Source organism: Triturus cristatus, chromosome 5_2 (genome assembly GCF_964204655.1).
Source record: "Triturus cristatus chromosome 5_2, aTriCri1.1, whole genome shotgun sequence".
Taxonomy (NCBI): Eukaryota; Metazoa; Chordata; class Amphibia; order Caudata; family Salamandridae; genus Triturus; species Triturus cristatus.
The window spans coordinates 1098349407-1098364558 of record NC_140588.1 but is presented as its reverse complement, the minus strand read 5'-3'; the positions used below and the strand labels follow the sequence as shown (position 1 = coordinate 1098364558).

Here is a 15152-nt window from a genome sequence, read left to right as displayed (position 1 = left end):
CACATGTTATTGGCATTCATGTTGTTTTTAGGTCTCGCCTAGGCAGCGCTTACGCTGTCTCGTTGATACATGCTGTCTATACTATAGCAGGGAAGTTTTGTTTAAGCTCCGCCCACTCTCCACCCATGTTTTGGATTGGCTTACTTCCTAAATGCAGCATTCTTATTGGTTTTTGGTTTCCTAGTAGCGCCCCATGACAGCCATGTCGTCATTTGGGTCCTTCCATGGCTATCGCCCCTTTACTGCACAGACTATTTTTTTGTCCCTGACTTCTTGCCACCCCTCCCCTTGAACCGCGAGGGCTCCGATCTGTTCCCGCTGCTGTCCTGGCAGAGACAGCACCTGTTGTGCTTTGCAGGCCATCCCGAGGCACGAGCAGGAAGCTGCAGAGGAACTAGTGCCTCTGTGGTGGGCGGGGCTCAGTGAGTGGAGCCGTGCCGCCTGTTCCCCGTATACCTTGGCTAAAGCCATACGGCCCATTTCGCCTAAGATCAGAAGAGGTCTCCTTTAATTGTGAAACGGATTAACGTCAGTGCAGAAAAGCACACGCTTCGTGCTCGGGGCAAAATAAAAATTTGACACGGATTAACGTCAGTGCAGAAAAGCACACGCTTCGTGCTCGGGGGCAAAATAAATATTTAAATGCTGTTAAAGCTACTTGCGTAGCCATTAGGGGAGTTGCCTGATTCTTAAATGGCCGCCGAACGGGACGTGCAATACCACATGCGCCGGAGTAGGTGCGCACTGAAGCACAGCCAGCACTCCATGCTTCTTCCACTTTTACAGCTCCCAGTTTATGTGCCTCCTGCGGGTGGGCGCCTCCAGGGCGCTGCAGCCATTGTATTCCTGGAGCCTCTGTGGAGGACCCTGGTTTTCTGTAGCCACCTCCCGATGCTGGCCTGTCCGACCCCCGGTGTCTTCCTGCCGTGGTCTCTGAAGAAAGAAATTAACTGAATGAAAGTAAGTTGATGTACATCCTACACCACACATGCTTTGCCCACGCACCTACCCCCAACCCATAGCCTATCGTACCTGCGCATGCAAACCATCAACACTGGACCAACAGCACAAGGGCGAAGAGAACACATACAGCTTGTGCATGGCAGTCCCCAGGGTTTGCCCTGACACGCATTTAAAAAAGAAAAAACATATATTCCCGTCATGTTCTGGGAGTTTAATATCATAGTGTGGGGAATGTGGCCTTTCCTTGAGCATTTGACGGTATTCGCGTGTTTAAAGGTAGTGAACACTTATTGTCTTGAAACATAATTAATGCGTTTTCACTATTATCAGAAATTTGCATCTACAAATGTGTACAACCTATAAGCAGTGCTTTAAATGGTCCGGTACTGAGTACCAACACATTTTTCTTTTGAGAAGGAGAATACCGGCATTTCTCAAGAATAACGTAATACATTTAATTGGAGAGTACCTGAAACTTACAAACAAGCAGGCAATCTGGTACAGCGTACCTGCACTTCTATTTCTCCATTTCAAGCACTACCTATAAAGCTTTTCACACACAATATGATACTATGAGGGAACCCAATGTGTTTAGTGTGTTCGGCTTGGTTGTTTGTTTTTGTTTTGTATTTTGTCCTTTGCTATGGCTGCAGCCTGGCTGTTATGTGATTAGGCACTTGTGTTCTATACAAAGGATAAGCATGTCTATATGCTAAATTATCGTATTAGTCCTTCCATAAGACCGCTGTCTGTGTGCAGATGTCTTGAAGCTCTGCAACTAGTACAGATGTGGGAAACAGAAGCAGAAGATTAATTTGTCCCACTTGCTTTTGAATTAAGTTTGGTTTTAGCCTGCATATTTTCCTGGCCGTTAGTATGCAGGAAAATATTTTCACTGCTCATCAATGAGCAATGTGACATTTCATTTGGAACCTTGGTGGACATAACAAAATGTGCATTGTACTGCTAATCTGAACCAAAACAAGATGCAGTTAGATTTCAGTCATCCCGTATGTGTATAATATTTGAGTTATGAGGTATTCTGCCTAAAGTCACGTTAAGTGTATTTCAATATTAGGTAATTCACACTTCGTAATTTCTCAGCCTTCCAGTAGCCCTTTTAAATGCACACTTAACACAGTGCACAGGACCAAAAGTAGTGGTTAGCTTTGGCATAGTGTTTCAGGGGATGTTGAGGGCCATGCTCAGAACAGCTGTGAATGTATGATCAAATCGCAGGTCTTTTATGCCCTTGTGGCAGGGTCAGTGATAGGGCAGAGGCACACTGATCCACAGTCTAAGTGTGTTTACATCTAATACTCGATGATAGTGACGTGGTTTAATATCGTAATAAAGCAGCACCTCATGAATATTATTGCAAATAATCTCTGTGACACCCTCTCTTTCCTCAAGTGCAAGGTCCTGCTCAGACCTAAAAAAAACTTCTTTTTTATGTATGTTGCATGGCGTTAAAAAACAAGCATTACATTTCTCTGCAAAATGTCTGTTACAGAGTCCAACAGATCATCCACATTAAAAATAAATGAAAGGAAAACAGATTTTTAAACAAACTGCAAGCAAGTCAGTTCTCATTCAGTGGACAGATTATAACAAAGAAAGCAAGTCAGTTCTCATTCAGTGGACAGATTATAATAAAGAAAGCAAGTCAGTTCTCATTCAGTGGACAGATTATAACAAAGAAAGCAAGTCAGTCCTCATTCAGTGGACAGATTATAACAAAGAAAGCAAGTCAGTCCTCATTCAGTGGACAGATTATAACAAAGAAAGCAAGTCAGTCCTCATTCAGTGGACAGATTATAACAAAGAAAGCAAGTCAGTCCTCATTCAGTGGACAGATTATAACAAAGAAAGCAAGTCAGTCCTCATTCAGTGGACAGATTATAACAAAGAAAGCAAGTCAGTTCTCATTCAGTGGACAGATTATAACAAAGAAAGCAAGTCAGTCCTCATTCAGTGGACAGATTATAACAAAGAAATCAAGTCAGTTCTCATTCAGTGGACAGATTATAACAAAGAAAGCAAGTCAGTCCTCATTCAGTGGACAGATTATAACAAAGAAAGCAAGTCAGTCCTCATTCAGTGGACAGATTATAACAAAGAAAGCAAGTCAGTCCTCATTCAGTGGACAGATTATAACAAAGAAAGCAAGTAAATCCTCATTCAGTGGACTGATTATAACAAAGAAAGCAAGTCAGTCCTCATTCAGGGGACAGATTATAACAAAGAAAGAAAGTCAGTCCTCATTCAGTGGACAGATTATAACAAAGAAAGCAAGTCAGTCCTCATTCAGTGGACAGATTATAACAAAGAAAGCAAGTCAGTCCTCATTCAGTGGACAGATTATAACAAAGAAAGCAAGTCAGTCCTCATTCACCCAGGGTGCAGCAATCTTTTATTAGGCTGAGCCAGTTCTAGAAACAGAATACACACACATGTAATTATACCATGGCTCATGCTTGAAACAATCCTCATAGCATCCTTTCGATATACTTCTAAGCTATGCTTGAAGAGAGTTAATTTCAGTATATGGCACTCTCCGCAGGAAAATGTAAAATCGTAATGGTCGGGTCAACCTGCACAATGGAATTTTATTTTCAGAGATGAAATTGAGTTAACAGACAACTGACACATTTATCCTAAACACTGGCCATCAGTCCAGATTTACGGGTTGTGACTATAGTGGCCTGTATGAGGATCCCTACTCTTGGGGCTTAAAATTAAAAATAAAACGCAAAGAGGCAGACGTTCTCGAAAAAAAGGATTGTCCAGTTTGTATGATGACATCATTGTTTATTGATTAGATTTATTCATCAGGTACTCACTAATAATTCTACTCACCATTACATTTATTTATAAAGTTTTATACCAAGTAAACATGACCTTTGAGTGTATTAGAGCAGGTGCTTAGAAAATTGTCAGAAGAAAGAAACAGGAGTGGCAAATGACAACAAAATGAAGAGTGGTACAGAATGTAGTGGCTCACACATGGAGGAAAGATACCTCTACGGGGAAACATAATTTATCACGAGGTCGGACCCACGCAATACCTTTTTTTTCTTTATTTTTTAGTTTTATATAGAGTGAACTAGACCCGAGCGATCCGGTATCAGAACGCTTTACATGAGCACCAGTTTCCTTACAGAAGGACACATTCATTTTCACCTTTATCATGCATTCATAACCACACAAATGCCTTTAGCACACATGCCTTTACCACATGTGCCTCTACCGCAAATATGCCTTTATTACACATGTGTTTGCAACAAGATAAGAATATATAATGCGATGTAAAGGCCTATGCATGGGGAATATTTGCTTGATAAGGGCATGCGAGGTAAAGGCATGCGTGGTAATCCCATGTGTACTTCCACCAAACATCCCTCCAACAGACCAAGCCAACTAGACGGTAGACAAGATCAAACATTGAATAATAATCATGGGTGTAGACACCGAGCTATATTGTGTTAGCTAGAGCAGACATTTGTTCTTATTGTACCAGCTTGACAGACATTTTATGCCAGCATTTGACTATAATTTCAAAGAAAGTAATAAAGCAATCATGGGAAAAATGGAAAAGAAAGGGATTTGATTCTGGTACAATCTGACTTTTCCATCAGTGTGCTTGTTGACAGTTCCCTCTTTAGTTATTAGAATATTGCATTTCTCTTTCTTTGTGTGCTTTTAAAACAATATTCCTCTTATAATCTGCTATACTGTAGAAACTATATGCTTTCCGATGAAAAATGTGAACTTCATCAATGACATAACCAGCCTTGGTGAGACAATCCTTCAGAAACTCCTCATCGATGCAGAGAATGGGGAACTTGAAGTCGCCGACCATGTAAAACGTTGCTTCGAGGCAGGCACTCATTATCAGATGTCCTCCGGTCTTTAAGAGTGAGGAGACATTTTTCAGAGCTTCGCAGTAGGACTTCTCGTCTGTGACAAAGTGCTCCAAACAATGCGCCAGGAGCAGACAGTCAGCCTGGGGCTGGCTGACGGGAGACAGCGGGTTACAGCTCGTGACATCACACGTGAGAACTTTTTTTACTTTTCTTCGCAGCATGTCTTGGCTCTCAATCCATGTTTCACTGAAAATAAAACATGCACGATGATTACCATGCTCGTATTTCTTGACTAACATATATGTTGTAATGTGGAGATAGCCATCTTCATATCTGCTACATAAAACCGTGTAGAAATTTCTAAGATGGCCGCCTGGTTGGCCTGTCGTCTGCTCATTGTATCTCACACTTATTTGAAGCAAATGTCTGGTTTATGGACTGGAAGCCAGTACAGATGTCATTGCATTTCTGCCTTGAACATTATGGTATCATTTTTGTTTTCTGAAATTAGTTGTTTGCTGGACAAGCAGGAGCTCTGTGATCATTCAGGAGTAGGGATTCCACAACCTATGCAATGCGAACCAGGTCTATAGTTTGTGAAATGTGGTAATTGCCATCTGCATTAACAACCAGTGATTCTTTCCTCCACATCACACATGATTAAAGGAATGTATGGGAGCACTCTTCTCTCGCCATCAATCAGCCCTCCATGCATCTCAAACCTCTTACCAATAACAATAACAGCAAGGGCTACCAATGCAAGAGAGCCATCTCCAAAGCATCCTCAGAGCCCACTGGTACACTCTCCAAGGCATCCTCAGAGCGCACTGGTACACTCTCCAAAGCATCCTCAGAGCCCACTGGTATACTCTCCAAAGCATCCTCAGAGCCCACTGGTGCACACTCCAAAGCATCCTCAGAGCCTACTGGTGCACACTCCAAAGCATCCTCAGAGCCCACTGGTGCACTCTCCAAAGCATCCTCAGAGCCCACTGGTACACTCTCCAAAGCATCCTCAGAGGCCACTGGTGCACTCTCCAAAGCATCCTCAGAGGCCACTGGTGCACTCTCCAAAGCTTCCTCAGAGCCCACTGGTGCACTCTCCAAAGCATCCTCAGAGCCCACTGGTACACTCTCCAAAGCATCCTCAGAGCCCACTGGTACACTCTCCAAAGCATCCTCCGAGCCCACTGATACACTCTCCAAAGCATCCTCAGAGCCCACTGGTGCACTCTCCAAAGCATCCTCAGAGCCTACTGGTGCACACTCCAAAGCATCCTCAGAGCCCACTGGTGCACTCTCCAAAGCATCCTCAGAGCCCACTGGTACACTCTCCAAAGCATCCTCAGAGGCCACTGGTGCACTCTCCAAAGCATCCTCAGAGGCCACTGGTGCACTCTCCAAAGCTTCCTCAGAGCCCACTGGTGCACTCTCCAAAGCATCCTCAGAGCCCACTGGTACACTCTCCAAAGCATCCTCAGAGCCCACTGGTACACTCTCCAAAGCATCCTCCGAGCCCACTGATACACTCTCCAAAGCATCCTCAGAGCCCACTGGTGCACTCTCCAAAGCATCCTCAGAGCCCTCTGGTACACTCTCCAAAGCATCCTCAGAGCCCACTGGTACACTCTCCAAAGCATCCTCAGAGCCCACTGGTGCACTCTCCAAAGCATCCTCAGAGCCCTCTGGTACACTCTCCAAAGCATCCTCAGAGCCCACTGGTACACTCTCCAAAGCATCCTCAGAGCCCACTGGTACACTCTCCAAGGCATCCTCAGAGCGCACTGGTACACTCTCCAAAGCATCCTCAGAGCCCACTGGTGCACTCTCCAAAGCATCCTCAGAGCCCACTGGTTCACTCTCCAAAGCATCCTCAGAGCCCACTGGTACACTCTCCAAAGCATCCTCAACTGGTGCACTCTCCAAAGCATCCTCAGAGGCCACTGGTACACTCTCCAAAGCATCCTCAGAGCCCACTGGTACACTCTCCAAAGCATCCTCAGAGGCCACTGGTACACTCTCCAAAGCATCCTCAGAGCCCACTGGTACACTCTCCAAAGCATCCTCAGAGCCCACTGGTGCACTCTCCAAAGCATCCTCAGAGGCCACTGGTACACTCTCCAAAGCATCCTCAGAGCCCACTGGTACACTCTCCAAAGCATCCTCAGAGGCCACTGGTACACTCTCCAAAGCATCCTCAGAGCCCACTGGTACACTCTCCAAAGCATCCTCAGAGGCCACTGGTACACTCTCCAAAGCATCCTCAGAGCCCACTGGTACACTCTCCAAAGCATCCTCAGAGCCCACTGGCACACTCTCCAAAGCATCCTCCGAGCCCACTGGTACACTCTCCAAGGCATCCTCAGAGCCCACTGGTGCACTCTCCAAAGCATCCTCAGAGCCCTCTGGTGCACTCTCCAAAGCATCCTCAGAGCCCACTGGTACACTCTCCAAGGCATCCTCAGAGCGCACTGGTACACTCTCCAAAGCATCCTCAGAGCCCACTGGTGCACTCTCCAAAGCATCCTCAGAGCCCACTGGTTCACTCTCCAAAGCATCCTCAGAGCCCACTGGTACACTCTCCAAAGCATCCTCAGAGCCCACTGGTGCACTCTCCAAAGCATCCTCAGAGCCCTCTGGTGCACTCTCCAAAGCATCCTCAGAGCCCACTGGTACACTCTCCAAAGCATCCTCAGAGCGCACTGGTGCACTCTCCAAAGCATCCTCAGAGCCCACTGGTACACTCTCCAAAGCATCCTCAGAGCCCACTGGTGCACTCTCCAAAGCATCCTCAGAGCCCACTGATACACTCTCCAAAGCATCCTCAGAGCCCACTGGTACACTCTCCAAAGCATCCTCAGAGCCCACTGGTACACTCTCCAAGGCATCCTCAGAGCGCACTGGTACACTCTCCAAAGCATCCTCAGAGCCCACTGGTGCACTCTCCAAAGCATCCTCAGAGCCCACTGATACACTCTCCAAAGCATCCTCAGAGCCCACTGGTACACTCTCCAAAGCATCCTCAGAGCCCACTGGTACACTCTCAAAAGCATCCTCAGAGCCCACTGGTACACTCTCCAAAGCATCCTCAGAGCCCACTGGTACACTCTCCAAAGCATCCTCAGAGCCCACTGGTACACTCTCCAAAGCATCCTCCGAGCCCACTGGTACACTCTCCAAAGCATCCTCAGAGCGCACTGGTACACTCTCCAAAGCACCCTCAGAGCCCACTGGTGCACTCTCCAAAGCATCCTCAGAGCCCACTGTTGCACTCTCCAAAGCATCCTCAGAGCCCACTGGTGCACTCTCCAAAGCATCCTCTGAGCCCACTGGTACACTCTCCAAAGCATCCTCAGAGCCCACTGGTGCACTCTCCAAAGCATCCTCAGAGCGCACTGGTACACTCTCCAAAGCATCCTCAGAGCCCACTGGTACACTCTCCAAAGCTTCCTCAGAGCCTACTGGTGCACTCTCCAAAGCATCCTCAGAGCCCACTGGTACACTCTCCAAAGCATCATCAGAGTGCACTGGTACACTCTCCAAAGCATCCTCAGAGCCCACTGATACACTCTCCAAAGCATCCTCAGAGCCCACTGGTACACTCTCCAAAGCATCCTCAGAGCGCACTGGTACACTCTCCAAAGCATCCTCAGAGCCCACTGGTACACTCTCCAAAGCTTCCTCAGAGCCTACTGGTGCACTCTCCAAAGCATCCTCAGAGCCCACTGGTACACTCTCCAAAGCATCATCAGAGTGCACTGGTACACTCTCCAAAGCATCCTCAGAGCCCACTGATAAACTCTCCAAAGCATCCTCAGAGCCCACTGGTGCACTCTCCAAAGCATCCTCAGAGCCCACTGGTGCACTCTCCAAAGCATCCTCCGAGCCCACTGGTACACTCTCCAAAGCATCCTCAGAGCCCACTGATACACTCTCCAAAGCATCCTCAGAGCCCACTGGTACACTCTCCAAAGCTTCCTCAGAGCCTACTGGTGCACTCTCCAAAGCATCCTCAGAGCGCACTGGTACACTCTCCAAGGCATCCTCAGAGCGCACTGGTGCACTCTCCAAAGCATCCTCAGAGCCCACTGGTACACTCTCCAAAGCATCATCAGAGTGCACTGGTACACTCTCCAAAGCATCCTCAGAGCCCACTGATACACTCTCCAAAGCATCCTCAGAGCCCACTGGTACACTCTCCAAAGCATCCTCAGAGCGCACTGGTACACTCTCCAAAGCATCCTCAGAGCCCACTGGTACACTCTCCAAAGCTTCCTCAGAGCCTACTGGTGCACTCTCCAAAGCATCCTCAGAGCCCACTGGTACACTCTCCAAAGCATCATCAGAGTGCACTGGTACACTCTCCAAAGCATCCTCAGAGCCCACTGATACACTCTCCAAAGCATCCTCAGAGCCCACTGGTGCACTCTCCAAAGCATCCTCAGAGCCCACTGGTGCACTCTCCAAAGCATCCTCTGAGCCCACTGGTGCACTCTCTAAAGCATCCTCAGAGCGCACTGGTACACTCTCCAAGGCATCCTCAGAGCGCACTGGTACACTCTCCAAAGCATCCTCAGAGCGCACTGGTACACTCTCCAAAGCATCCTCAGAGCTCACTGGTGCACTCTCCAAAGCATCCTCAGAGCCCACTGGTACACTCTCCAAAGCATCCTCAGAGCCCACTGGTACACTCTCCAAAGCATCCTCAGAGCCCACTGGTACACTCTCCAAAGCATCCTCAGAGCGCACTGGTACACTCTCCAAAGCATCCTCAGAGCCCACTGGTACACTCTCCAAAGCTTCCTCAGAGCCTACTGGTGCACTCTCCAAAGCATCCTCAGAGCCCACTGGTACACTCTCCAAAGCATCATCAGAGTGCACTGGTACACTCTCCAAAGCATCCTCAGAGCCCACTGATACACTCTCCAAAGCATCCTCAGAGCCCACTGGTGCACTCTCCAAAGCATCCTCAGAGCCCACTGGTGCACTCTCCAAAGCATCCTCTGAGCCCACTGGTGCACTCTCTAAAGCATCCTCAGAGCGCACTGGTACACTCTCCAAGGCATCCTCAGAGCGCACTGGTACACTCTCCAAGGCATCCTCAGAGCGCACTGGTACACTCTCCAAAGCATCCTCAGAGCCCACTGGTACACTCTCTAAAGCATCCTCAGAGCCTACTGGTGCACTCTCCAAAGCATCCTCTGAGCCCACTGGTGCACTCTCCAAAGCATCCTCAGAGCCCACTGGTACACTCTCCAAAGCATCCTCAGAGCCCACTGGTACACTCTCCAAAGCTTCCTCAGAGCCTACTGGTGCACTCTTCAAAGCATCATCAGAGCCCACTGGTACACTCTCCAAAGCATCATCAGAGTGCACTGGTACACTCTCCAAAGCATCCTCAGAGCCCACTGATACACGCTCCAAAGCATCCTCAGAGCCCACTGGTGCACTCTCCAAAGCATCCTCAGAGCCCACTGGTACACTCTCCAAAGCATCCTCAGAGCCCACTGGTACACTCTCCAAAGCATCCTCAGAGCCCACTGGTACACTCTCCAAAGCATCCTCAGAGCCCACTGATACACTCTCCAAAGCATCCTCAGAGCCCACTGGTGCACTCTCCAAAGCATCCTCAGAGCCCACTGGTGCACTCTCCAAAGCATCCTCTGAGCCCACTGGTGCACTCTCCAAAGCATCCTCAGAGCCCACTGGCACACTCTCCAAAGCATCCTCAGAGCCCACTGGCACACTCTCCAAAGCATCCTCAGAGCGCACTGGTACACTCTCAAAAGCATCCTCAGAGCCCACTGGTACACTCTCCAAAGCATCCTCAGAGCCCACTAGTACACTCTCCAAAGCATCCTCAGAGCCCACTGGTACACTCTCCAAAGCATCCTCAGAGCCCACTGGTACACTCTCCAAAGCATCCTCAGAGCCCACAGGTACACTCTCCAAATCATCCTCAGAGCCCACTGGTACACTCTCCAAAGCATCCTCAGAGCCCACTGGTACACTCTCCAAGGCATCCTCAGAGCGCACTGGTACACTCTCCAAGGCATCCTCAGAGCGCACTGGTACACTCTCCAAAGCATCCTCAGAGCCCACTGGTACACTCTCCAAAGCATCCTCAGAGCCTACTGGTACACTCTCCAAAGCTTCCTCAGAGCCTACTGGTGCACTCTCCAAAGCATCCTCAGAGCCCACTGGTACACTCTCCAAAGCATCATCAGAGTGCACTGGTACACTCTCCAAAGCATCCTCAGAGCCCACTGATACACTCTCCAAAGCATCCTCAGAGCCCACTGGTGCACTCTCCAAAGCATCCTCAGAGCCCACTGGTGCACTCTCCAAAGCATCCTCAGAGCCCACTGGTTCACTCTCCAAAGCATCCTCAGAGAACCCTGGTGCACTCTCCAAAGCATCCTCAGAGCCCTCTGGTGCACTCTCCAAAGTATCCTCAGAGCCCACTGGTACACTCTCCAAAGCATCCTCAGAGCCCACTGGTGCACTCTCCAAAGCATCCTCAGAGCCCACTGGTGCACTCTCCAAAGCATCTCAGAACCCACTGGTACACTCTCCAAAGCACCCTCAGAGCCCACTGGTACACTTTTCAAAGCATCCTCAGAGCCCATTGGTACACTCTCCAAAGCATCCTCCGAGCCCACTGGTACACTCTCCAAAGCATCCTCCGAGCCCACTGGTACACTCTCCAAAGCATCCTCCGAGCCCACTGGTGCACTCTCCAAAGCATCCTCAGAGCCCACTGGTACACTCTCCAAAGCATCCTCCGAGCCCACTGGTACATTCTCCAAAGCATCCTCCGAGCCCACTGGTACACTCTCCAAAGCATCCTCAGAGCCCACTGGTGCACTCTCCAAAGCATCCTCAGAGCGCACTGGTACACTCTCCAAAGCATCCTCAGAGCCCACTGGTACACTCTCCAAAGCACCCTCAGAGCCCACTGGTACACTCTCCAAAGCATCCTCCGAGCCCACTGGTACACTCTCCAAAGCACCCTCAGAGCCCACTGGTACACTCTCCAAAGCATCCTCAGAGCCCACTGGTACACTCTCCAAAGCATCCTCCGAGCCCACTGGTACATTCTCCAAAGCATCCTCCGAGCCCACTGGTACACTCTCCAAAGCATCCTCAGAGCCTACTGGTACACTCTCCAAAGCATCCTCAGAGCCCACTGGTACACTCTCCAAAGCTTCCTCAGAGCCTACTGGTGCACTCTCCAAAGCATCCTCAGAGCCCACTGGTACACTCTCCAAAGCATCCTCAGAGCCCACTGGTACACTCTCCAAAGCTTCCTCAGAGCCTACTGGTGCACTCTCCAAAGCATCCTCAGAGCCCACTGGTACACTCTCCAAAGCATCCTCAGAGCCCACTGGTGCACTCTCCAAAGCATCTCAGAACCCACTGGTACACTCTCCAAAGCACCCTCAGAGCCCACTGGTACACTTTTCAAAGCATCCTCAGAGCCCATTGGTACACTCTCCAAAGCATCCTCCGAGCCCACTGGTACACTCTCCAAAGCATCCTCCGAGCCCACTGGTACACTCTCCAAAGCATCCTCCGAGCCCACTGGTGCACTCTCCAAAGCATCCTCAGAGCCCACTGGTACACTCTCCAAAGCATCCTCCGAGCCCACTGGTACATTCTCCAAAGCATCCTCCGAGCCCACTGGTACACTCTCCAAAGCATCCTCAGAGCCCACTGGTGCACTCTCCAAAGCATCCTCAGAGCGCACTGGTACACTCTCCAAAGCATCCTCAGAGCCCACTGGTACACTCTCCAAAGCACCCTCAGAGCCCACTGGTACACTCTCCAAAGCATCCTCCGAGCCCACTGGTACACTCTCCAAAGCACCCTCAGAGCCCACTGGTACACTCTCCAAAGCATCCTCAGAGCCCACTGGTACACTCTCCAAAGCATCCTCAGAGCCCACTGGTGCACTCTCCAAAGCATCCTCAGAGCCCACTGGTACACTCTCCAAAGCATCCTCAGAGGCCACTGGTGCACTCTCCAAAGCATCCTCAGAGCCCACTGGTGCACTCTCCAAAGCATCCTCAGAGCCCACTGGTTCACTCTCCAAAGCATCCTCAGAGAACCCTGGTGCACTCTCCAAAGCATCCTCAGAGCCCTCTGGTGCACTCTCCAAAGTATTCTCAGAGCCCTCTGGTACACTTCTACGTTCGTATCAAGACCCAACGCACAATCGTGCACACAAATGTTTCACCAGATACTGATAATACCCAGCACTAGAAGACTGGTGTCCTAATGCTCTAGCAGCAGTGGCACACACCTCATGAACCCTAATCAGACACCCAGCATATGCACTGATTTCCAAGTCAATCCTCCCTTCCTTCAAGGGTCTTCTGCATATATCCTGCTCAACGTCAAAACACCACCTGTACATTGTAGACTTGATCCTCAACAATACCCTGAACATGTTTTTATAACAGAAACCTGGTTAAATGACACCTCCCATATGATAACAGACCCCCGCTTACACGTTGGAGTGCCACTCATTCACAGAAACTCATTTCAGTGCAAGAATTTACAATATAAACAATTTTCCACCTTTCAGCATGCAACATGCAACAATATAAATGGCAAACATTGGGCATACGCAAAAGCCTTCATTGCAAAATGGTACATGCAAGTGCCCAATTAATGAGAGCTCACTGCCTAATGTAATCTTTTAATGCATTTGTCAGGATCTGAAATACACTTCGGTTTCCTCCTACCATATTCCCATGTAAATCTTCACTCACAGGAGAACCACCCTCAACATTAATGCAGATCTGGACCTTCTTCTGAAGCCACCACATGCTCTTTTACATCTCTAGCTTGCACCGGTCCGTCAAAAAATGAACATTCTTTAGTCACGTGAATATTGCTTATTTTTATTATTATTATTGAGGTTTCAGTCAGCATCCCAAAAAAACATGCATAGAACATTGTATGGTAAGCACTAACATGGCTCATGCAGGTCACAGTGATATTTATGGATCATAAGGCATATTTCAGCACAGAAACGAGTGCCCCCCCCTGCGTGTTACCATCTGTACCTCAGGACAACCTAATGCCTCAGGGCTCCAGAATCCAGTGCTTAGGTCTGTAGGGAGCCTCATATATCTCTTGGTCTGCAGTCCTGTAGTAATGTAGAAAAGTGTGTGTCCAGTTGTTCCTGGCAGTGCCCCATATCAAGCAGCCACTACCTGGTAACTGAACTGCTTTTTTGTTCTCTCACTAGGCTGGGCGGAATTCACAGAGTCGCACTACGCAGAACTCTGTGAAAACATCTGAACTATGCAGAATTCTATGAGCAGGTAGAGCTGCTCGTTGCACCCATTCGCATGACTTTTCACATTATACGCATCGCGAATTGTGTCCTTAGTTTGGAAATCACGTACAAACGGCACCATGCGGTTCACATTGGTGAAGTCATCTTGATTTTGCTCTGTTTATGGTGCTGGACCTACTTTTCAATCCTTCTTCAATCTTTTAAATCCTCCTCCTATCAAACGTATCTACCCCTCTTTTGTATTTATTATATTAGTGTGTGTCTTTGTGTGTATGTATTTTACGTTTTTTGTAATTATTTTCTTGTTTTTTGTGACTTCTGTACTATTTTTATATTTCGCTTTACTTCTACATTTCTTCCTTTCTTCCTTCCTTTTCTTGTTTCTTTTCTCTCCCCCACCCAGTCCCACGGCAGAGCAGGGTAGAGGAAGTGCCAGGCCGCCCACAACCACCAGCACCATCAGCCACCTACCATGTAGTCGCAACGCTGTGTTGGGATACAGCCCTGTGTTATTGTTTTGGAGGTGGAGGTGGAGGTGGCTGAACTAGTTTTCTTATGTGAGGTGCCACCTCCCCTCCATGCTGGCAGTAGGCAGCAGGCCTGGCAGTGAGTATGGCCTCCAGGAGCTTTGGCAGCTGTGGGACAGGGCGTGCATGTGTGTGCTCCACAGCTTTGGGGTACCTAACACCTGATGCACCGGTGGGCCGATATACTTGACAGGGAGCAGAACCAACTTGACCTTCTGGGGATTGAGGTTGTGGGGCTAGGAGAGTAATAATTATGTATTTGTTGTTTTCTATGTTAATATTTTCCAAACACTAAGCATCCTGCTCCCACTTGGAGGAAAGTTGAGTTTATGTTACAAATATTATCTGATCATCATATAGTCAGCTGCTCAGCGCTACCTAGTCATACTCGTGGGAACTTTCTTCGCTGAATATTTAAGAAGTCATGCAGAGACTCCTCAGTCCAGTCACTAATATAGCGGCAGTTAATAGTATTATAGAGTTAGC

At 48.5% G+C, this 15152-nt stretch overlaps 1 protein-coding gene across 1 annotated transcript in view; it reads right to left on the bottom strand.

Moving 5' to 3' along the window:
- Positions 1–3359: 3359 nt before the first annotated feature.
- Positions 3360–15152, bottom strand: part of LOC146829760 (nicotinamide N-methyltransferase-like) — a 104017-nt gene continuing 92224 nt past the window's right edge. Inside the window, exon 3 of the mRNA XM_085608483.1 lies at positions 3360–5075. Coding sequence (XP_085464609.1) covers positions 4625–5075 — 451 coding nt within the window. The 3' untranslated portion in view covers positions 3360–4624. The remainder of the gene's footprint in view (positions 5076–15152) is intronic.